Source organism: Barbus barbus, assembly GCF_936440315.1.
Source record: "Barbus barbus genome assembly, chromosome: 39".
Classification (NCBI taxonomy): domain Eukaryota; kingdom Metazoa; phylum Chordata; class Actinopteri; order Cypriniformes; family Cyprinidae; genus Barbus; species Barbus barbus.
Genome location: NC_136717.1, coordinates 17801390 through 17827578, shown reverse-complemented (window position 1 = coordinate 17827578; position 26189 = coordinate 17801390). Strand labels below are relative to the sequence as shown.

The following is a 26189-nucleotide window of genomic DNA, read 5'->3' as shown; positions in this document are numbered from 1 at the left end:
AAGAGATAGATAAAGTGGCACAAGACACATGGCAGAATAGATAGAGTGCAAACCTATCTATTCTGTGTGTGAAGTCACATCTGTTGTTCCAATATCAGATCCAGTGGCATTATAGAAAAATATAGGCCCTCATTAAGAGTTTTGAATCATATGATCATTTAACAGAATTTTAACATTTTTATGTTTCAATATCCACAAAAGTTTATATATAGGCATATATTTAGGCCTAAATAAATGCTTGTGATCACCTGAAGAGGTTGCAATGGCAACATGACAGCTTTTTGTGTTAGTATCAGACACTAGACTAATGTGTCGACGAATACTGTCACCTTCATGATAGATTTACTTTATAGAAAAAGACTAAATAAATTACGTCTACAGTCACTGGGCGAATAATACAGCGTCATGAATCGTTCTTATGTGCTGAGTGTGCCGTTCCTTTGTGCAGTGCGTTGATACTGTATTTTTCATGTGAAATTAGACACATTTAGAACCCTGAACAGTAATTAGAGGCAACCTAATACTACCCATGGTGTGAGACAGCGTGATCAGTGCTGTATCATTTACATTCTATGCCAGAGCGCCATTGAAAAGCTTTGAAAAGACAAACACTGGCAACCTCTCAGTCTGATTTAAACTTTATTCAATTTCGAGGTTTGCAAACAATACCACATCACATGCAGCAATGTACATTCAAATATCAAATTCAAATATGGCTAATCTTGTTCATTTATGACACTAACAATGAATGATTGCTCACAGAGAGAATAAGGCTTACAGTTAATGTCTGATTATAACTTAATAAAATAAATTAGATTAAAATAATAGATTAAAATAAGTCTCATTTGCACTTTCAACATTTCATTTCTGCTCAAATGAATTACAAAGATAAACAAAAATACAAATAAAAAACAAGTTATTGATTTGAAAATTAACACACACACATACACAAAGAAAATAATAAATATGCCTTCAATTATTCTAAATTACTCGGTATCCTTTAAACTATAATGCATTTTATATAAATATTTGTATTCATAGTGCCAAGATACCAAAATGATGCAAAAGATCATAGCTTGTCTAACCAATGCATGTAAGCATTAGGTCTTTGCTATGTGAAAAATTGCCATAGCTTCCCTGAGATTAGTTAAGTTAACCTAGAAACTTTGACTTGTTGTTCAGTGAAAAGGGAGGTCAATCAGAGGATGTGACTTGATGGGTGGTATAGTCGGGAAGTCAAATTAATTTCTTTAGTAGCAGTCTGTTAATAACTGATAGAGGAAGCGATAGTGTTTTTATATATCTCAAGCCACTGTGTTTTTTATGGTATTTGTGTTCATTTGAACCTGGTTCCTCGACTGCAGGATGCATGTGTCTGGCTGTGGATGGGTGTGTAGAAATGCATTTGCCTCCATACTGAATCCTGATGTGCGAGTGTGGAGAGCTAGGGGATCTCATGTTTTCTGCTCTTATCCATGGCGTTACTGATCCAGACCAAAACACTGCGAAACTCTCTCTGTGCTTTGAAGAGACCTTTTGGCTCCAGCTGCATATGAAAACCAAAGAGGGTTACTCATAAAAGATAATGCAATGGACATCTCATAGGAATAAACAGAGATGACAAGCTTCTGTGTCAGTGATGAGTATTCTGATAAAGAACATGGAAAACTCTGGAGTAACTTGTACATGATATTTTACAACCTGAACTAGCATTGTCTTGTCACAAAAAGGTGAAAATATCTATTATTTGTGACCCCGGACCACAAAACCAGTCATAAGGGTCTATTTTTCAAAATTGAGATTTATACATCATCTGAACGAGATACAACTATTTGAAAATCTGGAATCTGAGGGTGCAAAAAAAATTAAATATTGAGAAAATCGCCTTTAAAGTTGTCCAAATGAGGTTCTCAGCAATGCATATTACTAATCAAAATGAAGTTTTGATATATTTACAGTAGGAAATTTACAAAATATCTTCTTGGAGCATGATCTTTACTTAATATCCTAATGATTTTTGGCCTAAAAGAAAAATCAATAATTTAGACCCATACAATGTATTTTTGGTTATTGCTACAAATATACCCCAGCGACTTAAGACTGGTTTTATTGTCCGGAGTCACATTTTTAAATATTTATTCATCTTGACAGTCAAATACAAATAAAAAAGATAAAGTAACACAAAGAAAAATGAGCATCAGATCACATTGTTGACCCCTCTGTCACAACAACTGTAGTTTACAAATATTTTTAATGTGAATTCTGAGTAAGTATTGAAACAAACGTTTAACTTAAATAAGTCTGTGTAATAATCTTGATCACTTTATGTAAAAAGTATTATCCAGCCACCTGACTAAAGTTATCGGTACTGCCAATGGCCACTGAAAATCGGCATAACAAAAATTAGCACGCTTAATATATTAAGTCAAGTTAACTTCACATAAAGTTGAGGCTGCAAACAGATAAACTAAGTAAATATTTCTTACCATCATAAATTTGTTCTCAATTGTTTTAAGATTCTCTCTTGCACAGCGTGAAGGAGTTTTTTTGCCTTGAGTCTCCTGTGTCAAGGAAATATAAATCAGTTCAAAATGAAAATGCATAAAAATGTTTGTCGATGCATGGAAACATAAAGCAACTGTTGCTAGTTCCCACCATTACCTTTTAGTTACAATGACTTAATGAACAAGTATATTTACTGTACAAAGCGATAGATGTTAGTGATGTCTTACACAGATCTCCACCCTGTTCTTCAGCGTTGCGAAAGAATCCATAAACAGTTTTGGCAGCCGATGAGTGTTGTTCTTCCACAACTTTTGGAATACATGTTCATCATAGATTTCCAAGATGCGTTTGAAGTCAGCAACATTCAGTTCCTGGAAGGAGGTGTGCAGATCAGTTTATTTTATTTTCCCAAAAGGATCGAGGCCAACAGATTTTTGTTATTCTAAATGGCAGATGAATAGGGGAGGCCGAGGCTAGTTGTCACAAAGGCACAAATGTGTGAGGTTCGAGTAAGTTGTAACATTTGTAATACTATTTATTAATTGTTCATTTATTAAGTTATTGATTGCTGTTGGTTTGATGTTTTCACACATTTCTTTATCCATTTTTTTTTCTTTTTTAATTAAGTCAAATTTTGACTTCTAGAGCAGGTTCTCATTGTGACTTACTCCATATGGTGTGACAACATGCCCCACAAAAGGCCAAATTTAGTTTTGTCCTGGCCCGTTCAAAACTATTGTAATAATAATTATAAATCTGCATATCTGCATCTCTCTGCATGTCCCACCACTATAGTGAGGCAGTTTTCTTGAAATATTTTTTGAAGAAAAAATATTCAAAGTTTATGGCACAAAAGTTTTTTAGGATATTAGGACATCTGGACAGTTGTCCCACCATTTTCTGTTTTTGAATACATTTTTAGATAACACAAACAAATATTAATCATCTACCTTATATATATGATCATTTTGAGATGCTTATTGGCTGATCACTTCTTAAACTGTACACATTTAGATATATACATGTATTTATTATTAACAACAACAACAACAACAATAATAATAATAATACATTTAATTTAAAATAGTACAAATGTAAAAAAAAAAAAAAACATTTAAAATGATATTTATATATGAAAAGTTCAGATGCAAAACCTTCTAAATCCATCAGACTTAAAAAAGCTTACAATTTAAATTGCTGTTGAAGTTCAGGTATAAAGGTAAATAATGCATAATTATTATCTTACCCTTGAGCACCTTTTTTGAGTAAGTTTTACTATTCGGCGGAAGGGTGCATTGTCACTCTGCAGCAACAAAAGAACATTTGTTATGCATGTCACCTTATTAAATATACATATAGTAATATACATATTGTAATTGGAGACCATGTATGAATTAGGATACTTACAGGTAGATATTTCTGCATGAGTTTTGAAGTCTCCATCATGTCTTTGATCATGGTTGGAAGGATCTGCTGGTTCAAGCACTCTTCCTGCTTGTGGCCTTGAGAGCAGCACAGGACAGTACAAAGGGCGAGCAAGGTTACAGTCCGCATCCTGGTTCGGTTTCAGAGAGGGTTGAAACGTACAGTCTGTACAGTAGCTGAGTGTGCCTTAAACAACCACTGACATTCATAGCTTTTATAGCTCCATCATTTGTCAAAAAAAAATTCCCACACTTGTGACGGAGTTTCTTTTTAACCTCAAATGCTGAGGATTGCATGCTGTCTCGGCCCTCATTTTTCCTTGTGGGTTCAGTCACCTGTTGGCCTATGTGGTTTTGTATTCTAGAGACGAAAGACTCGTGCAAATCGATTACTGGACGATGAAATCTAGGTTGCGAGAGCATAAAATGTGTTGCAACGCATTCAAACCTACAGCATTTCCTTTCATGTGAATAGTGAACTCTCTTGAAACTGTTTAGCTATTGGAAAAAATACTGTGAGAATTTTTTTAAACCAAATAGAACGTTAAAATGATGGCGTCAGTGCTATAATAAAATATTCTATAAAATATAATATAAAAAAAATTATAAAATATTTCAGATTGACTACACAATTTTATCTAGTATATATAGTTTAAATTTGTACGTTTGGCAAATTTAGACTATTTGAAGGCCACAGAATATCCCATCATTCATTATTTTAAAAACTAAAATTATTTAAGATGACGTTAGACGTGCATTCTTTCTAAATCCCAAACAAAAAGTTAAATATATGTAAAAAAAAATATTTTCTCAAATTTAGAGCAGAGGTTACTAATAACTTACATGACCGTTGACATTTACCGAAACACATTTTACCATGACAAAGTATAACCCCCTCTTCCAAAGGGCTTAACCACCTTCTCAAACCAGGTCAGCGCCTACAAAACTCAGCGAAGAACTTAACCTGACCCAGAAAGCGTTCTCAAGAGCTGCCACAGTATACAAATACCTATCAAAGATGAACCGTTACAATAAACATTTGAGTCAGAGGGTGCAAGAGGAAGTTCAACGTTAAAATGTGCATTTATTGGAAGACCATTAGTTTGATCAAGTCTTCTAGACCAAATTTAACTTGACTCAGATGAACTGAGTCATGCTGAATCACTATGAATGAAAGAGAAAAAGCTTCCCAATATCACAACCACAAAATCTGATAGTATCAGAGGTGAAAGCTAAAAATACCCCGGCAGGCTGAACCATCCATTCAAACTGGCATTATACTGTATGTGTTGGGAACTTTCGCTTTTGTCTGTCTGTGTGTATATGTTAAATGTCTTACACAATGCACACAAGGAAACATGAACCTGAAAATCCCCAAGCCTTTCATTATCCTGTGCATTCCACTACTTTTCGTGCATTTACCCTTCATGTTAAGGTTTTGAAATATCCTCTCTGAGGCATGATGGAGTGTCCAACAGTGTGATGGAGTGTCCAACAGTGGGGTACTTCCTGGGAATTTCACAATATCTCAGACCTGCAGAATGGAGGATAGTACATGTGCATGGGAATGGATTTTTGGCAGGTGATGCAGTTTTAATATACACATTGTGCACATGCAAAGAGAGCATCAGAGAATTGTTTAGGTAAATGACTAATAAAATGAGTACGTATATATCGTTTAATACTACACTAAAAAGAGATGGCTTTTGCTACTGATAAACGGATTTTTTTTTTCTTAATGCATGTACAACCCAAATTCTGGAAATGTTGGGACGTTTTTTAAATTTGAATCAAATGAAAACTAAAAGAATTTCAAATCACATGAGACAATATTTTATTCACAATACAACATAGATAAATGTTTCAACTGAGAAATTCTAAAATTTTATGCACAAAATAAGCTCATTTCAAATTTGATGCCTGTTACAGGTCTCAAAATAGTTGGGACGGAGGCATGTTTACCATGGTGTAGCATCTCCACTTCTTTTCAAAACAGTTTGAAGACATCTGGGCATCGATGTTAAGAGTTTCGGTGTTGGAATTTGGTCCCATTTTTGCCTGATATAGGTTTCCAGCTGCTAAAAAATTTGTGGTTGTCTTTGACATTTTTCATTTAATGATGTGCCAAATGTTCTCTAAAGGTGAAATATCTGGACTGCAGTCAGGCCAATTCAGCACCCAGACTCTTCTACTACGAAGCCATGCTGTTGTAATAGCTGCAGTATGTGGTTTCGCATTGTCCTACTGAAATGCACAAGGCCTTCCCTGAAATAGACGTCGTCTGGAGGGGAGCATATGTTGCTCTAAAACCTTTTCAGCATTCATAGTGCCTTCCAAAACATGCAAGCTGCCCATACCGTATGCACTTATGCACCCCATACCATCAGAGATGCTGGCTTTTGAACTGAATGCTGAGAACACGCTGGAAGGTCTCCCTCCTCTTTAGCCCGGAGGACACGGTGCGATTTCCAACAAGAATGTCAGATTTGGACTTGTCTGACCATAGAACACTTTTCCACTTTGAAACAGTCCATTTTAAATGAGCCTTGGCCCATAGGACACGACGGCGTTTCTGGACCATGTTCACATATGGCTTCCTTTTTGCATGATGGAGCTTTAGTTGGCATCTGCAGATGGCATGGCGGATTGTGTTTACCGACAGTGGTTTCTGGAAGTATTCCTGGGCCCATTTAGTAATGTCAATGACAGAATCGTGCCGATGAGTGATGCAGTGTCGTCTGAGGGCCCGAAGACCACGGGCATCCAACAAAGGTCTTCGGCCTTGTCCCTTACGCAAAGAGATTTCTCCAGTTTCTCTGAATCTTTTGATGTTATGCACTGTAGATGATGAGATTTGCTAAGCCTTTGCAACTGATTTTGAGGAACGTTGTTTTTAAAGTCTTCCACAATCTTTTTACACACTCTTTCACAGATTGGAGAGCCTCTGCCCATCTTTACTTCTGAGAGACGCTGCCTCTCTAAGACATTCCTTTTATAGCCTATCATGTTACAGACCTGATGTCAATTAACTTAATTAGTTAATATATGTTCTCCCAGCTGAATCTTTTCAAAATTTCTTGCTTTTTCAGCCCTTTGTTGCACCTGCCCCAACTATTTTGAGACCTGTAGCAGGCATCAAATTTGAAATGAGCTCATTTTGTGCATAAAATTGTAAAGTTTCTCCGTTTAAATATTTGTTATGTTATCTATGTTCTATTGTGAATAAAATATTGGCTCATGAGATTTGAAATTCTTTTAGTTTTCATTTTATTTAAATTTTAAAAATGTCTCAACATTTCTGGAATTCGGGTTGTAACTAGACTTGATGTAAAGTCTAATAGTCATAAATGTCCATTAACATTATTTTATTGGCCATCTAATCTAACATCTTCCTCCTGGGATATGTTAATGTATGTTCACCTTAAAAATGTTACATACACTATAAGGACAAAAGTATTGGGACACCTGACCTTTACACTAACAGGGACTTTAATAACATTGCATTCTAAATATAAAGACATTAACATGACGTTGGTCCCCCTTTTAGGGCTATAACAGCTTCCACTCTTCTTGGAAGGCTTTCCAGGATGTTTTGGAGTATTTCTCTGGGAATTGTTGCTTATTCATCTAGTAAAGTATTTGTGAGGTCAGGCACTGATGTTGGACAAGAAGCTCTGGCTCACAATCTCCGTTAAAGTTCATCCCAAAGGTGTTCAATGTGTTTGAGCTCAGGGCTTTATATGGGACAGTCAAATTCTGGAGCATTATAACTTCCATTCACTGGAAGTTAGGAGCCTAGTCCAACCCTGAAAAACAGCCCCATACCATTATCCCTACATTATTATTCCAGCCACAATTAATCACAGCAATGTATACAATTACAAATGATTATACCCATAACAACAAAAACCAATACTTAATTGAACCTTTTCTGATAAGAAGCATGTGCTGCAAACGCAAGCATTTTTGACGATGGTTTCCATCCAGTCCGCTCGTTTTATCGCGTTTAACCACAGCTGTAGTCGGTTTTTTGTCTGGCAGAGGCAGCAGGTATGTGATCAAATTTCTAATTTGAGGCTGTATTACATCGATTCTGGCACCCAACATCACAACAAGATGATATTTTAAGCTCCTTATGAAGCCGAATCTGCGCTGGTTTGTTTTGCTTCCAGCTTAGCGCGGTGACGTAATTGTGACGTCGGCCCTACATGACCCTAGTTACCTCAGTGACCCCACTCTGACTTTAAGTGGTCTTCTGCTTAGTGTCCGAGTCATTGCTGTTCCTAAATTCTTCCACTTTCCAATAATACCACTTACAGTTGACTGTGGAATATGAAATTTCATATTTAGGCCAAGTCTTATACTGTACTTATACTGTATTTGTGAGTCTTAAAATGTTCACACAGCAGCTTACAATAGAGGCTTGAATACGGTCTGTATGCGTGTAACGGATGCCAGCTGGTGAGCACTGTGCAGGTAAATCTTACTCCCCTGATCTGATGCTGTCTTTAGTGTCCATGCCAGTGCATCCGCCTCCCATGCCAGTGACCTGGGTTTGAGTTCCGCTCAGTGCGGGGCACTTATGAACGTCCAATGAAGGCCTGTATGAACATCCAACTGAAGTCAAGTCATATTCTGTTTGTGACACACAACTCATATCTGCATCTCTGTAAGTTACCGAAACCACACATGAAAACCCGCAACAGACTAGACGTGTATGCGCAGAGTGGAGGGGCTCTCTCACACTGTATGACGTGACTGACAAGTAGTTGTCCAGAACAGTTCCGTTCCAAACAGGGTAACCAAACAATTAATGGACCCCATTGACTTCCATAATATCAACTGGGGACCATCAACTGTTTGGTTGCATTCTTCAAAATATCTTCTTTTGTGTTTGGCCGAAGAAATAAATTCATGCAACTTAACGGTGAAGAATTTTCAGTTTTGGGTCAATTATCCCGTTAATGCAGTTACGTTGGTTTTGGCCATTACACCCTGCTATGTAGGCGGAGTCGATCTGCAAGGCAGACCCGCTTCTTCACCACACCAGAATTTTTAGTCACATCGGTACATTTAAATTTCTGTTATTTTAACTGGAAAACTTTAATGGTGTTAACAGAACCCCCCCATGAGTTATTGCAATAAAATATCAAATAATATTTTATGATCAAAATCAAATAATTGATATTGTTATACAGTCTTGCTCACTAGGTTTCAAAACACGAGTGTTGATGAAATCAAGAGATCAACTATCACTGTTTAGGTTGTTCTGACTAACCCTTTATGATGGTAAACAAACGTTGTAGTGAAATAATTGTGAAATAATCAGAAACAAGCTTAAGAGAAATAAAATCTTGATTTTATTTGAAAACAAAAATACGTATCTCTTGTACGGGGAAAAATAAATTAATATATTGCAAAAAACATTAAATTCATGTTTTTTAAGCCTGGTATGTTAATGCTTTTATAATGCATTTACTTTGCAGTGGTCTGTCTTGGGATGTTTAGCCCAAGTCAGCCACAACAACAGCCACAAATGTGACCTTACAACACATAGCACGAAAGCACAGTTTCCATGCCATTCTTAAAAATCTATTTAGCATAAATATCTCAAATAAATAAGTCCATAATAAATAATCCTTTGAATATAAAAATAAACAAATAGCAATACTGCGGAGGAGAGTTTCAGAGTCATTTTCTTGCACTGCAGGATTCAAAGAGGTAGTGGAAGAGAATAATCGTCTCTCCGACTGCTTTGTTACGAGTTTTCTGAAGAATAAAAATAATGCGTATTAAAGGCATGCAGAACACACTTAATATAGATTTTTACACTCAATGAAAATATCAACATACCTCATGTCCCTGTTCAGTGGCAGTTTTATAGTTCTTCTCAAATTCCTTAACATGCACATGGTCTGCAAAGTCGGCGCTTTCCTGCAAAAACAGAATGTTTAAGTACAAAGCGCATAACGGCTGGTCAGCTGGTTGATATGATCAAACAGTTTTTGAAAACTTACACAGTGTGGCTTCAAAACGTGTGCGATCCTCTGCAGGTCAGACCTCACAAAATGAATGTGCGGGTATTTTTGATCAACATGCTCATCTGAGTGCAAGATGTGCTTTAGATAGTAATTCAGGATCATGGCGTTGACACAACATGAATTCTCCTCCTGGAACAGAGATGATCATAATTTACATTAATGCCAGTTTAATGCCATAGTAGTTACTACTTCACTGTTAAAAAAAAAAAAAAAGTTGTAAATACAACAAAGATTTTTGGAGTATGTTTTACAAGAAAATTTCAATTTTAGTAAATGTTATATTTAATTCAACGTTTTGCTTGTTTCTTTGCAATTAATTGTGAAATTTACTAGCAATTGTTTCACCACCAGTAAGAAATCTAACTGAAATCCAATCAAATCAAATGTTACTACTTATTTGATTAGTCACTAGTATTGCTACAAATATCTGTTCTGTTGTTATTGTTAATTTATTGTGAATTTGTATTGAATTATAGATTATGGTTCCTTTCAGTTCTATTTATTACAACATATTGGTGTCAAAAAATATTTTCTAATGAATAAATGATGACTTCATATACATACATTCTCCACAAGATACTCAAAACTAATCAAACAAACAAATATTGATACTAATCACTATTGGAAAAAGTGCACCTAGCTTTCAGGAAAAAGCATAAACCTGTCACCGGGGGTGGTACCCTACTACTGATATGTATACTACTTTAGATACTAATAGGGTAAAGAAATAGCAAAGATACCTTTAAGCTTTTACACCACTACAGTGACAGGTTTGTATTTTGGTTAATATTTAAATGACATACTTTTAGCATAACCTCGGAGAACACTGGAAGCAGCCTGGTTTCGTGGTCTGTATCTTCCATCTGTGCCTGTGAGGGTTAATAAGCATAATAAATAAACAAAATGATTGTTGCTCTCTCATGTATATAGAATATAGGCTACATTGCAACTAAACGTACATGTTTAGTCATCGTGAAGAGGTCGTTCCAGGTGACGGAGCTGTCTAAAGGCTTGGGGCGCGGGCGAGAGAGGTGCATCGCCTGGCCGCGCAGAGAGCAGCAGCAGAACATCACAGCAAGCAGAGTTAGGAACTTCATCCTGCAGGCAGACGTGTGGATTCACTGAGGTTTCCTCTTAGGTAGACTGTTGTTCCTCGCAGACGAGATTTGGAGTGCATCTTGTGACTCTAGAGCTTTTATATTCTCCTGCTTTGTCCCAGTTATTACCCCTACGTCACTGTGGTATGGTCTCTTTACCTTTGGTGTAATCCCCCATCCTGTGCACCTGAGTTTATCAGGTCAAGCGGATCTCTGAGAAACCGTGCATGCTTCATATTCGCTGACTGTTATGATTGCATCGGAAATTCGCACCGCATATGGTGTGACAGAAATAAAGCTGCCAATAATTACTGCAATAAGGACATAAGACTGGTAAAGAGGTCTGAAGTGGACAGACTTCCTGTAAATTTCCCGCTCTGGTGAATATTATTAATTAGTGCACGACAAAAATAACTCCTTTATTATGCAGGCTAGTTCTTTCCATTTAACGCTGCTAGGAGACATTTTCCTGGTCAGCATGTTCATATAAGTTTGAAAGCTGCAGACGATAGGAACATTTTTACATCATAAAGCAAATAGTGTTGAAAATTCTGTGTTTGGGGAAGCTGTCGACGCCTGTGAGGGGCACAATAATGAAGGATCATTACGTCAAACTAGATAATAGCCTATGTTTCCGACATTGACATAAAAGGTCCGTAAAATTAAAGTTGTGTAATTTACTGACGTCAAACACAAACCTCACAAACGTTATTGATGCAAAATTGTTCTTTAATAGAACGATTCTATTAACATTGTAACAAAAAAAAACATTAAAATGAAACCTACTAAAACAATCGAATGGTTAATATTATTGGAAAAAAATAATGTGAAGCTATGTTAATCTCTCACCTATAAAAGCGTATCAATTTTCTAACACTGTCTAATTCTATACATTTTATTTGAGGCTATGTTGATGCAGTCATATGTCGATTCAGTAGTGGCTGGATTTGTGGAGTTCATTCAGTAAATCATTAGACTGATTCAAGCCAGTTAATTTTGGACTAAACCCGTCACGCTGGAAGCTGTATGTATTTTTTCTTTCGTGCATGTAGCCTAAAATGCTGAGTACTGTTACGAGACATTTATGGTAGCCTACTTCATGTCAGAAATATGTAAGTTGTGGCTAGCAATTAAATTGTTAATGTTGCAACATTGCATGCCGTGAACGCACCATTGCTATCTCTGATGTAGTTGAGCCTGAATATAACGCTATTGTGGATTTATTGTGTTCAACTACTCACTCTAGAGCTACTAAATATTACTTTTATCAGATATGATTTTGTATCAAAGTGAAAAGTACACATCTTTGTTTCTATCATTGTACAAAAATATTTTTATTACTTGTTTGCAGACTGAATTATAGTGTTTACTAAGCAAAATCATTTGTAGGCCTACTGAATGCACAATATTGGTCTAGTCATATTAAACTATAAAGTAATTTACAAATCTCATTTTAAATATCAGACTATCAAAAAAAAAAAAATCACACAAAAACAAGTGAAAAATTTTAAAAATGGGAGAAAGAAATGTACATGTTTACATCCTGAGGAATTAATGGCCATTTTTCGGTCTATACACAAGTGATTAATGGGCTTTGACACATTAGCCCTTTCCCCAGAATTCCTCCTTTCTTCTCTGAGCACGACCCAAGAGTTCAGAAGCCATGGAGCATGAGGCTGCTGATCTAGATGAGATCTGAGACATCTTATCATCTGGATTTAATATGAAAGAGAAATTAATATATGTTACTATTTTAGATATTTTAAGATACTGCTGTTCCATAAATGAGTAACTGCAAAAACAGTGCAGACATACAATCAATGAAACCAGTGATTTGACAAGCATTAGCTGTTCTTGATATGCGCACCACATCAAAGGACACGTTGATCTAATTCCTGTTCCTACCAAAACTGCTAGACAGACATAAAGGAGTGAAGTAACTGTCACTAACCGCTTATGGCTGCTAATATCTGCTAATATTAAGAAGGTGATTTTACCATTATCTGACACACAGGAAGATTCAGTTTCAGGAAACACAAACAGCTCCGGCCGAAAAATTCCCAGATTACCTACAATTGACACAAAGAGGATGGTGTGATTGTGTAGTGAATGAATAACATAAATGAATGTAACACAATAGGCTGTGAAACTTAAATTACACAATTTCCACTTTATACAGTGCACGTTTTGTCACGTAATATTTAAATTAACTGTTACGTAAATCAGCAGTCGTTAAGGATCAGATTATGTAAACTGCATTTTCACATTTAACAATGTTTATACTGTCACCATGTTACCTTTAATGCTGTATATGTATTACTGAATAATGCTCAAATATATGTGCTCTCTTATGTTCTCCGAGGCTACATTTATTTGATAAACAATTCAATAAAAATATTCATATTGTAAAATATGATTACAATTTAAAAATAAGTGTTTTCTGTTTTCTTTTTTCCAGTGTAATTTATTTCTTTCATGGTAAAGCTGAATCAAGTTATTACTCCAGTCACAAGATCCTTCAGAAATCATTCTAATATGCTTGATATATATAGATGAAAACATGCTGCTTAATGTTTTTTTTTGTGTGTGTGTGGAATCGTTGATACATTTTGATACATTTTGAGGATACTCTGAAGTTCAAAAATGAAGCATTTATTTGAAATATAGAAAGAATCATTTGTAAATAGGTAGAATCTTTGGTAGAAATTATAAATCTTTTTAATATCACTTCAGACCAGTCGAATCTATCCTTGATGAATAAAAATAGTAATTTCTTTAAAAACTACTTTTGAGAAATAGTATATATTGAAACTTTAGTGTGTATAATAGTTTTGTTTTTTTTATTAGAAGAACTAATATATTTCAAATGCTTTTTGAGACGTAAATGCAATAATCAAATGAATTGTCGTAACTATGAGGCATTAAATCAATCAATAGGTGCATCAGCTGCATTTGATAGTTAATTAATCATTTGAAATAAATGACTCCTGGGACAAAGGAAAATCTGACCAGTTAGCATGAGGACTTGAAAAAGTAGTGGTATCAAAATAATTTACTGACGTTAGTGGAAAAAAAACAAAAAACACACATTAAAAAGAAGACGGGAGACTGACCTAGATTATTCTCCCCCTATTGCTAGCGGTAACCTAACCTCCCTCTACTCCTTCTGCTGGTAAATGACTCAGTCACGTTTCATTTGCGTGCTTATAGTGTGGCGGCTGTTCTTCCCTTGTATGGATTGATGATCTTCAATTAAATAAAGCGATATTTTTGTAGCGCAAACTAAAATGTTCACTTCTAATGTGCATAAACGACTTCAGGCTCGGTGTGAATTCATAAAAGCTGCAACTGTTAGGCCTTTCATAATCAAACTCCCATGGCTGCAACCAGATCTATGTGAGTGGATGCTGAAAGGAACCGTACCATTATGCTGAAATTCCGGGTTTCTCATTGTGCCCTGTATCCTGTTGGCAGGTGGAGGGACAGCAGCTTTGTGACGGTGGCTGATCTGCTGTTTTTGCGATGGCTTGGGTTGTCTTAGATTGGTGGAGTCGTCTTCCGCTTCCTCCTCAGACCAGGCATCTTCTCGCATGGGAAGTGGATCTATGGTGGTCAGGCCAGCGGCTGGCGAGGAACGTAGCAAGCTTCCACTCTCAGCCTTTACAATACAATGGAGTTTAAAATCTGAAGACATAATGTGTGACATAATATTGTACTTTTGACCTAAGACTCATGTACCTTACTATGTGGCCGCTGTGGAGAGCCAACTATGATATGTTTGTAAGGAGAGTGAGGTTTTCCTAAAGGTGGCTCACTCCTCCTAACTCTCCTGGAGGAATGTTTGATATTCGGAGAGACCAGCAAAGCTCCTCCTATTAAAAATCAGAAACAATTTTAAATAACATAAATCATGTTATAATAAATACTATAAATGATCTATAGTTCATGTTTTGATTGCTAGTTTTTTCTAATAAACAAGAGGCTTGGCATCAGTTGTTCTGACTGCAAACCTTTCAATCATAGTGAAACTGTTGTGAGATGCCAAAAGTATAGGTTCAAGGTGACAAACAGATGCACCATCTGCACAGAAAACCACAGCTGTCTGTAAATATAGGAGGTTTGATACCAGTGGCTGGAGTGGTCCGATCATGGTGTGTTCTTTGTACAGTCTGCATGGTCCTGAGTTTGGGTGTTGGCAATCTGCCCCTGTAAATGGAATCTCCAGACCCGTCCACCACTGATGACAACTCCGTTTCCAACCCGTGCAACCTAGAAAAGATATGCAAAAAGTCGAAATGGAAAACTGTCACAGCATGGGCAGAAACGTTTTTGCACATAAGAGTCATCTTTGTTATATCACGCCTGGATTTATACCGATATTGGAGATTATATACACATTTTTTTAATTGTATAATAATTATATCATTATTATAAGTATACTTACACATATTTTTTTTTAAATATGAGGGAATAATTTAACTTTATAAATCAAAAATAATAATGTAATTTTTTATATTTGTGTAACTATATGTGTCTATTTGCCTCTTTATAATGACTCGCGTATTGTATTCCTCAATTGTAAGTCGCTTTGGATAAAAGCGTCTGTGTTACGTGTTGGTTTCTGTTTAGTTCTTGTTTGCCCTTATTATTTGGTTTTTCCTGTTCTAATTTAGTTAATCATTGTTTATTCTAGTGACCTGTTTAGTATTTATCATCTTGTTTGCTCCTTTGTTTCCTTCTGGTTCCTGTGCTTTATCAGTCCTTATTTCTCCCCTTATCTTTTGTCCTGGATTATGTTATTATATGGAAAGTTTGTTGATGCTATTAAAGATTCATGTTTGTTTACTTCTTCGTCCTGCGCCTTTGATCCACAACCACAGATCCGTTACAGTGTGCTAAATGAATAAATGTATGTCCATTTCTTTAAATTGTAATTAACTTCCTATTCAAGTTCCAATTCAACTCACAGCCAACTCAATTCAAATTTCAACTCATGAATAGAGCAGGATTCTTCAATTCTGACTTTTGCCTGACACTGACACCATCATGTTGGTTCTACTGTTGGCAGGTTCTCTTATCTCAAAAGCAACTGAGGTCACATTTCAGAAAAACAAAAAGCACATACCTTTCATTTCTCTCCTTCATGTCCCCATGCTTATCTTTTGGATTCCCCTCATTTTTTTCAATTGTTAGCTCCTCCTGTGAAATCTCTGACTCATCTCTATCTCCAAGTCCCTCTTCTTCATTCCATGCCAACTTTCTCTGCACAGGGAGGGTGGGATCTTCATGAAGACGAGCATCTCCAGGAGAGCTTCTCCTGCTGGCTGCCACAGAAGCAGAAGGCCCAGGGCTAGAGCTTCCCCTGACACTGGCAGTCCTATAGAGACATGCCAAAGACACCAGGTCATTGTTAAAAGAAAGTTATTTTCAGATTTGCTAACTAAATTGGACACATTTTGATGGTCGAGCTCTGCTCACCTGGCCAGGTCTAGAGCCTCGATGATAGGGGTGCTACTAGTGCTTCTGCAGGCCTCAGATTCAATGGAGGATGAGGAAGAGTTACCACTGGAAGGCTCCCACATCCAGTTGCGGTCCGACAGGATTTGATTCAGGTGCTGCCGAGAAAAATGAGTTCCCCAGGCCCTTTTCCTGTAGGCATCAGCTTTCTCGCGTAACTCCTGCACCTGAGGAAAAACAGTAGAGTTGTGAATAATAAATAAGAGCCTGGAAAAAATAGGACTAGACTACAGATAATATGTTAGGCAAGAAGATTGATAATTCATTGTAAACACAGACAAAAAACTTTTCAGGGCTCAACGATAAGGAATAAGGATGCCCCATTGACCCATTTAAATTTTGGGCCAGTTGATGGAATGGGTTAAAAATCATATTTTACTCTATCTCTCTCTCTGTATATATATATATATATACAGTGCCCTCCAAAAGTATTGGAACAGTAAGGACAAAATTGCTCTGTTGGCTGTGGAGTCGAGACATTTACAAATATGATTAAAAGATGAATATGAGACAAAACTACAGAATGTCACATTTTATTATTGGGTGATTCAACACATAGATGTTTTACCAGCTAAGAAGTTCAGCACTTTTATAGTTTCATCCCTCTATCTGATGTGAGCATAAGTATTGGAACAGTTGCCTCACAGGTCTTTCTAAGTGATCTGCTGTGTCCTGTTGCATTAATTCTTCAGATATTAAAAGCAGGGAATGTGTCGTATCAGTTATATCCATTACTTCTGTATTCTGAATCTTACATTCGATGATGACACACACAAATCAGGATGAAGATGAGGGAGCTGACTTTGAGAGAAAAGCAAAATTTGGATGCTAAAAGAAAAGAGGAAGTCAATTAGAGCTCTAGCAAGAACAAAGGGCATGGAGAAATCAAGAGTTTGGAAACCACCAGCGACACCAGCAACCAACAACTACCTGATCGGCTGAGAAAACAACAGTAGTTGATGACAGACAAATCATAAAAGCTGTGAAAATGAACCCTAAAAGATGTGTCTGTAAAATCACCAACAACTTCCAGAAAGCTTGGGTGATGCTCTGACAATCTACTGTACTCACGAGACTTTGACACAGAATTACAGATGCTACACAGCGAGATGCAAACCTCTGACCAGCACCAAAAATAGAAAGGCAAGATTAGAGTTTGCAAAAAGGTGAGGCAGAAGAGTTTTGGAAATGTGTTTATGGACCGATGAGACAAAGATGAACTTTTATATAAGTGATAGGAAAGCAAAAATGTGGAGAAAAAAAGAGAACTGCAAATGATCTCAAGCATACAGCCTCATCTGTAAAGCATGGTGGAGGTGGTGTCATGGCATGGGGCATGCATGGCTGTCTCTGGAACAGGCCCTCTCAACTTTACTGATGACTTAACGTATGATGACAGTAGCAGAATGAATCTGGAAGGGTACAAAACCATCTTGCCTACCAATATTCAAGAAAATGCGGGAAATTCATTGGGAAGTGCTTCATATTGCATCAGGACAATGACCCAAAACACCCTGCCAGTTCAGTCAAGGAATTTATAAGGGCAAAGAAATGGAAAGTCTTAGATTACCCAAGTCAATCTCCAGATTTAAATCCGACTGAACATGAACTTCACCAGCTGGAGAGGAGAGTAAAGACAGAAACTCCCCAAAACAAGCAACAATTGGAATTGGCTGCAATAAAGGCTGGGAAAAGTATTTTAAAGGATGAGACCAAGAGTCTGGTGATGTCTATGGGTCACAGACTCACTGCTGTGATTGTGTGCAAGGGATCTGCAACTAAATAATAGCTTTTAATCTTTTATATCTGCCTTATGTTCAACTGTCCCAATACTTATGCTCACATCAATGAGTGGGATGAACTCTAAAAGTGCTGTTCTTTTTATTTGGTAAAACATCTGTGTTGAATCACCCAATAATAAAATGTGATATTCTGTAGTTTTGTCTCATATTCATCTTTTAATCATATTTGCAAATGTCTTGACTCCACAGCCAACAGAGCAATTTTGTCTTTACTGTTCCAATACTTTTGGAGGGCACTGTATATCTATATATATATATTCACTTCCTTTGTAAAGTAACATTCAAAAACAAAAATACATACAATACAAAAACATGTTTGTAAAGATTATTTAATATATTTTTTTGTGGAGCCCTGATATTGTCCTCATTTATTTATTATTGAATCAGCATAAATTCACATCATGCAACATTGTCACATCCGCTACGAAACCCGTATAGAGTTTGTATGAAGGCAGTCATGCTCTGCTCCTAAAGAGCTGACTCAGAAAGACACTCTTGTCCCATATGGCGAGTCTTGCATGAAAGTTTTGCTGGAGATGCATTGAAGCACACTTGACACCATAACCTAAAATGAAGTACTTCTGTCTTACAAAAGTTACTTTGTTCTTACAGGATCAGCATGTAACAAAAACTGCTTTGAAGTCTCTGTAAAGTTTATATTCTAGCCAACCAATTTTAAGCACTTACACATTAAAGTAAAGAGTTGAGCACTGAATTTACTGTCATGACGGATGCTGAACATGTTAAAACAAAGAAATCAGATCAAATTATTTACTAAGCAGCAAAAGAGCACGTAAAATTTACAATTACAGTGTGACACTTATACAGATACGATGAGAGTTAACTAATAGCTTAACACCTAATTAATCAGTTATGTAATACTACAAATATTAATGGGACATCTTATTAAAAAAAACTTTTTGTCCGCCTCTATGTCACTTATTCTGTATTATTGGCTCCTCTGATAGATAATATATTTGTCACAGATAAAATGAATGAATGAATAAATAAATAACCTCAGTTACACTTTAGTATAAGGACCAATTGCCACTGTATGTCACTATTAACCCTTTAGGCGCCAGGGTTTTTTGGAAAAAATGCTGGATTTTGACATCAAGATTTCAAAAGCTTGTGGCTTGAAAGGGCTTAAAGATAGAGATCTACTGTAAATTAGAAAAATGTTGGGCATGACCGAAAGTTTATGTGGGGTGTAAATATACTCATCTAATTTGCATATTATGACGTCATCAGGGGCGGCCCTCTTGAATTTCATAATATTTAGGAAATAGTAGATATTGAATTGATGTTTGATTTTTTTGTTTGTTTTTTTTTTGTCTTTTTCTCCTCATTCCAAATAATCAGAAAAGAGGAAACCAACAATAAAACAGGAGAAAGTACTAAATTATTACTATATTACTATACTATATAGTAGTAAAACGCATGTGAACAGTAGCCTACTTTTTGATCAGTTCATCAGTAATATTCAGGAAACAATAGATATTGAATGGATGTTTGAACTTATTTGCATGTTGTTGTTGTTTTTTTGTCTTTTTATCCTCATTCCAAATGATCAGGAAAAGAGGAAATCAACAGTAAAACAGGAGAAAGTAGTAAATTATTACTATATTACTGTGCCATAGTAAAATACATGTGCCTATTTTTTGATCAGTTGACCAGCTATCTGCCCAATCAGGTATCTATGTGACACAGTTTATAGTTCTTGAGATTATGGTACCTCTCATTGCATGGCACAGCACACAGACCTACCCCAAACTGACTGCACCTGTACTGTCTGCCGGCGGCCCTTAGAGCGCACGCGATCAGAACAAACAGCGCAATCTGGCCGATTATCAGAGAGCAACAGCTCTCCTATGGACACTAAGACCACGTCTGCCACCCCCATCCCCGTTGGCCAAAGTGTTGAAATGATCACTTGTTTGTGCTTTGTGAACGATCGCGCCTTGCGCGCGGCACCATTGCGCGGAAAAGATGTACCGGGAGAAGCGCGATCATTAGACGGCCGATCGTCATTTCCAAAAGGCAAATATTCCCCTTCAGAGTCAGAATCGGCGAATGACATTTGCAACACATCCTCACAGTACAACTTATTATTAGCCGTTTGGCGATTTTCTCTCACAAATCTCACAATTTACTCAGGTGCTATGAACTGAATTACTTCCGCATCAATGACATGATAGCTCACTTACTCTGCTATTTCCTCGAACAATTTTGGTCTAGAATCGAAGTACTACATGTCTGCCATCTAGTGGAAGGGAATACAAATGAGCCATTACACCAGATTAGGAACTACAGCCCATTTCATGAAGTATGACGTCTTGTCGCAATTTTGCGACTTTGGCGCTTAGAGGGTTAACTAGTTGCTTATTAGCATGCCTATTATTAACATATTAGCTGTTTATTAGTACTTATAAAGCACATCTGCATGACCATATTCTACAACTATTCTACAATAACTTAACAACTATTTTACTAATTATTAATAAGCAGCACTTTGGGAGTTTATTGAGGTAAAAGTCATAGTTAATGGTTTGAGAATTGGACCTTAAAATAAAGTGTGACCATAACGTCTCCTTAACGAATACATGTAAAATTAGGTGTTGTTTTTTTTAACTTTCATTTCTAAGTTATACCTAAACATTTATCGATGCATTTATATAATCTGTGAAAGAGCCAAAAGTCAATACAGGATTACCAGACAACTGAAAGCAAAAAAAAATCAACCAACAAAACCACAGAGAACTTCAAAGTTCCATATATGCTGACAGATAACATCTTGCTGACTGATCCACCACATGCACACATACACAGATTGAACACACACACAGAGAGTTCTTCAAGAATAGGTCCACCGAGATACCACCATATAGTCGAACTTTGAATGATGTCATACAGTACATTTTGTGAGAACAGACACACACATAAGCAAATGAAGGTCTCTCGAGAGACAGCAGCGGCAATGAGAGGATGGATGCAACAGGCAGAAAAGTTACCTCATGATACCACTTGTGAAAACCTTCACAGTCCTGTAAGATTAATAATACAGACCAGTAATTAGAGATACTACCTTTCTGTTTGCCAACAGCTCTTCCACAGCTCAAGCTTTCATGTAATGTGGTGTCAGAGTTAAGTGTAATTAAGACCTCATTATATCTGTTCTTTTATTAATTGGTGTCTTTTAAGTCACCCCTTGTGTACATTAATTGAATGTTATTTTACTTAAGGTGTATAATTACATAAACAATAAAACATATATAAAAAACTTTATCTTTGAAATGTATTGGACATTCATCTCCAGTCTTGTTAAATGCATGTAATTTAAATTAACATGCAAAGTTATTCCTTTGATTCAATAGTTGATATTCATTAAATTATTCTCTCTTTTGTTTTTTCAAATTTATTTTTTAGGCCATATCAGAATCAAAGGCTATTTCGTGGGAAGATCAAAATCGTTTTAAATAAAAGAGGCAGTTCAATTCATTCGTGAATATTATTTATATAAATTTTATTTTAAATTCATTATTTTATTTTTTATTTACTTATTTTAACATTTAGCATTTTTTTTTATGCCATATATGACCCTGGACCACAAAACCAATCTTAAATCGCTGGGGTATATTTGTAGCAATAGCCAAAAATACATTCTATGGGTCAAAATTATTGATTTTTCTTTTATTCCAAAAATCATTAGGATATTAAGTAAAGATCATGTTCCATGAAGATATTTTGTAAATTTCCTACTGTAAATATATCAAAACTTCATTTTTGATTGGTAATATGCATTGCTAAGGACTTCATTTGGAAAACTTTAAAGACAATTTTCTCAACATTTTGATTTTGCACCCTCAGATTCCCGATATTCAAATAGTTGTATCTCGGCCAAATATTGTCCTATCCTAACAAACTATACATCAATGGAAAGCTTTCAGATAATATATAAATCTCAATTTCCACAATTTGACCCTTATGACTGGTTTTGTGGTCCAGGGCCACATATGAGAATAAAATGCTGTTTTCTGTGGATTTTTCCCATAGATTTTTTCTTTTGCCAGAAGCTCACCTCCTCCTTTGCAGTTTTGATCTTCGCCCATGCTCCATTTCTGTAACTATACTGGAGGGGAGAACGAAAGTTGGATCTGTACTCAGTTTTCCCTTTCCTGTCAGGCAGACAAAGAGGGACACTGGTAAATACTTTTGTGGAATTTGTGGAAAAAATGTAAACTTCAAAATATATATGTGCAGCTGATGCGAAATGTGTGAAACAGACCTTGTGAGTTTTGTTTCTGTATTTTTTTCCCAGTCCTGTAAAAAAAAGAATAAACAATACAACAGTCACCTCATAACCTTGGGCGAAGGGTCTCTCAGGGCGCAGGGTGACCTCACTTCCTGTTGCTGTCGCTGGGTAACTTCCTCTTTGGGGCTTGACTTTCTGCTCTGTTGTTGTTCCTTCTTCTTCTTGTTCCTCTTACTCTGGCATGGTGGGCATTTAGGCAAAAAGCACATAGCAAACCACGTCAAAGGTGTAAAAATGTCCTTAATGTATACTTCCTTACTATACAATGAGGACTATGCATATAGAATGTGTGAAAAATTACGAGGAACTAACACGTCAGTGAAACTGGTTTATCCAGCTCCATAGTTATGCAGTCATATTTGGAAAGTTTGTGTTCATTGACATACAGTATGTGACAAAGCTGAATGTAGATATTTCTGTGTACCTTCTCTGGGGTTGTGTTGTTCTCTGCATCAAGCTGCGGGACCTCGTGTTGTTCAACATCTCGCCTCAGGCGTGGTGGTCTGGGTGGAGGTGATCCTTTGAAACTTCTCTTGTACTCACTCTCCATAATTACTGGGTTTGATTTGAAGGGTGGGATGGCTCTGTTGTTACTGTACAGCATCTAAAACAGACATTAAATAATCCAAAACAAAAAAAGGTGCAATGACCCTGATGACTATGGCATTCTGATAACAAGATACTACTTGCTCTCTAAATGTAATTATTATTAGTTTAATAAAATGTATTTTCAATATATATATATATATATATATATATATATGTGTGTGTGTGTGTGTATGTGTGCGCGCGTTTTTGTGACAAATGAAGACATAAATTTGTATAATGACACAGGTATTACAAGGTGAAGGTGACTTTTCAGGACATTACCCCATGTCCCCACTTTTCAAAACGCTTATAAATCATACAGAGTGAGGTTTTTTGGGGGGGAAGTTGAAATGCACAGTCTCCTGTGAGGGCTAAGTTTAGGTGTAGGGTAGGTGTAGGGCAATAGCACATACAGTTTGTACAGTATAAAAACCATTACGCCTATGGGATGTCCCCACTTTTCCCAAAAACAAACGTGTGTGTGTGTGTGTGTGTGTGTGTGTGTTCTGAAGTAAGCCTGCAGAACTCTGTACTGCCATCTACTGGATAAGGTATTTTTATTGGTATGAAGGAAAATGTGCTCAAAAGTACACAGTAATTAATTTCTCTAAATATAAGAAACACATCAGGTGACAAAAAGTATGTCAGATAATCTGGCCATGAAATACAAGGCCTTGATGCAAACCAATGTGTGATGTTAACAATAATTTTGAATTAGGACAATGCTCATAAAAATGCAATAAAGCACCTCATGTGCAGCTAGTAGGGGTGAATTGGCTGCAGGCGTTTTCCACATGAACTGTCTCTGGTACTCAGAGCTCAAACGGCCATTCCTCTGTCGCTCCGATTTCAGTCCCGCTCGTTTCCTTAGCACATGGTTAATCTAATAGAAAACATAAGCTCTGAATAACTATAGCTGCAGTAATGATGGTATTAACACCTAATAGTACAATTCAAATTGATTGTTATACACTAATTATAGTGTTATAAATGTATTTGAAAAAAATTCATGTTTATAATGGGGGGAGGGGGGTTGTGTGCTCGTCCACTCATTCAGATCAGAGATTCTGTTTATTAAAAGGACTACATATGAACAGTACTACAAATGGGCCTCTTTAAATGTGTTGCCATTTTGCATCATTGTTATTCACTCACTTAAAACCAGACTCACTCCATTTAGTCTCTGCTGCTGCTGTTCTTCAGTGGTGGATGTCTGAGCTGCTTGCTCCTCTGCTTGTAGTTGTTGGGATGGTGCAGTGGTGCCCTCTGGTGGCACGGGGTCTCTTGGGGCAAGAGGGGTCACTACTCTTTCTACACTAGAGGCTCTGAGCACAGGTGTTACGACTGGAGGTGTGACAGGCCTGCTCTTCACCTGACGCTGTTGAGATGGATCATGCCCTTCCCATCGGAAAGAACTGGATATCTGAGGTGGATAAAATGGCACTTTCCTTTTGGATATGAATTGGGGTTCCTGGGTAATTCCTTTAAATACAAGAAAAAGATCAATCTATTCTTATTTTAATAAATAAGAATTGATAATTATTTTCATTTTAAAAAGACATCTGTCGACACACATCTATCTATCTATCTATCTATCTATCTATCTATCTATCTATCTATCTAGCTATCTATCACATACTTGACTGGTCAGAGCGCAGTCCTGCCAGTCGCATCCTGCGATGTGGAGATTCGCTTCTGGATCGTGTTGCTCGACCTTTGTATTTACTCCGATGCTCGCTGAATCCCTATTAGAAGTGGAACATACAAAAAATAAGCACACTTTATAGCATAAGTATCGCACATTTTGCATTTGGTATGTTATACACTCTGCATTCAAATGAGAGGTCTAGGAAATGATCTGTGATTGATCAGAAAACCCACGCTTAATCCGTGCTTAATTAATAACTAGCTCTTAGGTGACAATTGGATAATCTTGATGCTTTTTAATCGGCGCACAAACTTCTTCAAGACATAACAGGAAGTATCGACGGTAACTTGTAAAGGGTTTACCGTTGAAGACGTTTCTTAATAAAACCACATAAAATGTTCTGTAAGTGTAACTTATCTATTTGTTTTCGGCAACGCGTAATCTATATCGTACAAGGATTCGTATTAATGTTACCTAAATGTAAACACCCAAAAATAAATCTGAAAAATGAAAGCATTTCTGCAGCCTGCAGCGCGCGCGCTCTGTTCCTCAAACAAATGACGTCGTACGAGCGCGTGCACCTTCAATCTGTTATAAACAATTTCCAATGGATGACAATTTAATTAATTTACCTTAAAACGGACAGGCATTATGAGTCTGAGCCAGTGGTGACTAGTGCTCAGAGAGGTCCGTGAACAAAAGAAGTGTTTTTCTTACACGCTGGAGGTTAGATTCGGTGGCAGGCTTTGCTGTTACCTTGGTGAGGTCTGCAGCGTCCCACGATACGCGCATGCGCACGACTGTAAGCCGATTTGTTATGACGCTGTTCTGCACTGTGTGTGTAGTGTAATGTAATTTATTATGATACTCCCATTGATTAGATTTGATTTTCTTTGTGGAAAAGTTTGTTTGATAAATTAAGGGGGGGGGGTCTGGTCTTTACAGCATACCTTCTTTCAAGATTCAAGATTCAAGATTCAAGAGTTTTATTCGTCACATACACAATTATACAGAGTATAACCAGCAGTGAAATGTAGGTCAGGTCCGCTCCAAGGACAGTGCAATTATATAGAATACAAATATTAAGAGAAGAAAAGTAGAAAAAAAATAAAAAAAAATAAAATAAAATAAAAAGATAGATAAAAAATATAAATATAAATGTGCAGGTCAGTATGTTGTTGACTTAAATAGTACTAAGAGGAATGTGCAAAATAATGTGCAAAAAAGTTGTACAGGGTATATAATAGCAGCAATA

General features: G+C 36.6%; 2 protein-coding genes across 6 annotated transcripts; both read right to left on the bottom strand.

Moving 5' to 3' along the window:
• Nucleotides 1-623: 623 nt before the first annotated feature.
• Nucleotides 624-4119, bottom strand: il26 (interleukin 26). Its single transcript, XM_079399138.1, has 5 exons — nucleotides 3913-4119; nucleotides 3752-3808; nucleotides 2733-2876; nucleotides 2487-2561; nucleotides 624-1546 (listed from the first exon to the last, which is right to left on the bottom strand). The coding sequence occupies exons 1-5, from the start codon at nucleotides 4057-4059 to the stop codon at nucleotides 1445-1447; spliced, it is 525 nt and encodes a 174-aa protein (XP_079255264.1). The 5' UTR covers nucleotides 4060-4119; the 3' UTR covers nucleotides 624-1444.
• A 7661-nt stretch (nucleotides 4120-11780) lies between these two features.
• Nucleotides 11781-25753, bottom strand: LOC306858680 (nuclear protein MDM1-like). 5 transcript variants are annotated; one of them, XM_079399318.1, is made up of 15 exons: nucleotides 25567-25708; nucleotides 24926-25031; nucleotides 24458-24768; nucleotides 24035-24169; nucleotides 23123-23302; nucleotides 22741-22874; nucleotides 22465-22561; nucleotides 21398-21430; nucleotides 16546-16751; nucleotides 16193-16444; nucleotides 15194-15336; nucleotides 14806-14939; nucleotides 14491-14725; nucleotides 13065-13136; nucleotides 11781-12779 (listed from the first exon to the last, which is right to left on the bottom strand). In XM_079399318.1, the coding sequence occupies exons 1-15, from the start codon at nucleotides 25582-25584 to the stop codon at nucleotides 12670-12672; spliced, it is 2166 nt and encodes a 721-aa protein (XP_079255444.1). In that variant the 5' UTR covers nucleotides 25585-25708; the 3' UTR covers nucleotides 11781-12669. The 5 variants fall into 5 exon arrangements, with proteins under 5 accessions (XP_079255444.1, XP_079255446.1, XP_079255445.1 ...); XM_079399320.1 differs by lacking the exon at nucleotides 25567-25708 and adding an exon at nucleotides 25409-25503; XM_079399319.1 differs by lacking the exon at nucleotides 21398-21430 and having other exon boundaries at nucleotides 25567-25753.
• Between the last annotated feature and the right edge of the window lie 436 nt (nucleotides 25754-26189).

What these genes read in the sequence shown, in the direction of transcription:
- il26 (XM_079399138.1), bottom strand. Translation starts at nt 4,059, where the DNA reads ATGCGGACTGTAACCTTGCTCGCCCTTTGTACTGTCCTGTGCTGCTCT. An exon ending in TCATGCAGAAATATCTACCT is followed by an intron (nt 3,809 to 3,912) that starts GTAAGTATCCTA and finishes TTGTTGCTGCAG; the next exon opens with AGTGACAATGCACCCTTCCG. An exon ending in CTCAAAAAAGGTGCTCAAGG is followed by an intron (nt 2,877 to 3,751) that starts GTAAGATAATAA and finishes ACCTCCTTCCAG; the next exon opens with GAACTGAATGTTGCTGACTT.
- LOC306858680 (XM_079399318.1), bottom strand. An exon ending in GAGGCTCTAGACCTGGCCAG is followed by an intron (nt 16,445 to 16,545) that starts GTGAGCAGAGCT and finishes ATGTCTCTATAG; the next exon opens with GACTGCCAGTGTCAGGGGAA. An exon ending in ATGAAGGAGAGAAATGAAAG is followed by an intron (nt 15,337 to 16,192) that starts GTATGTGCTTTT and finishes TATCTTTTCTAG; the next exon opens with GTTGCACGGGTTGGAAACGG.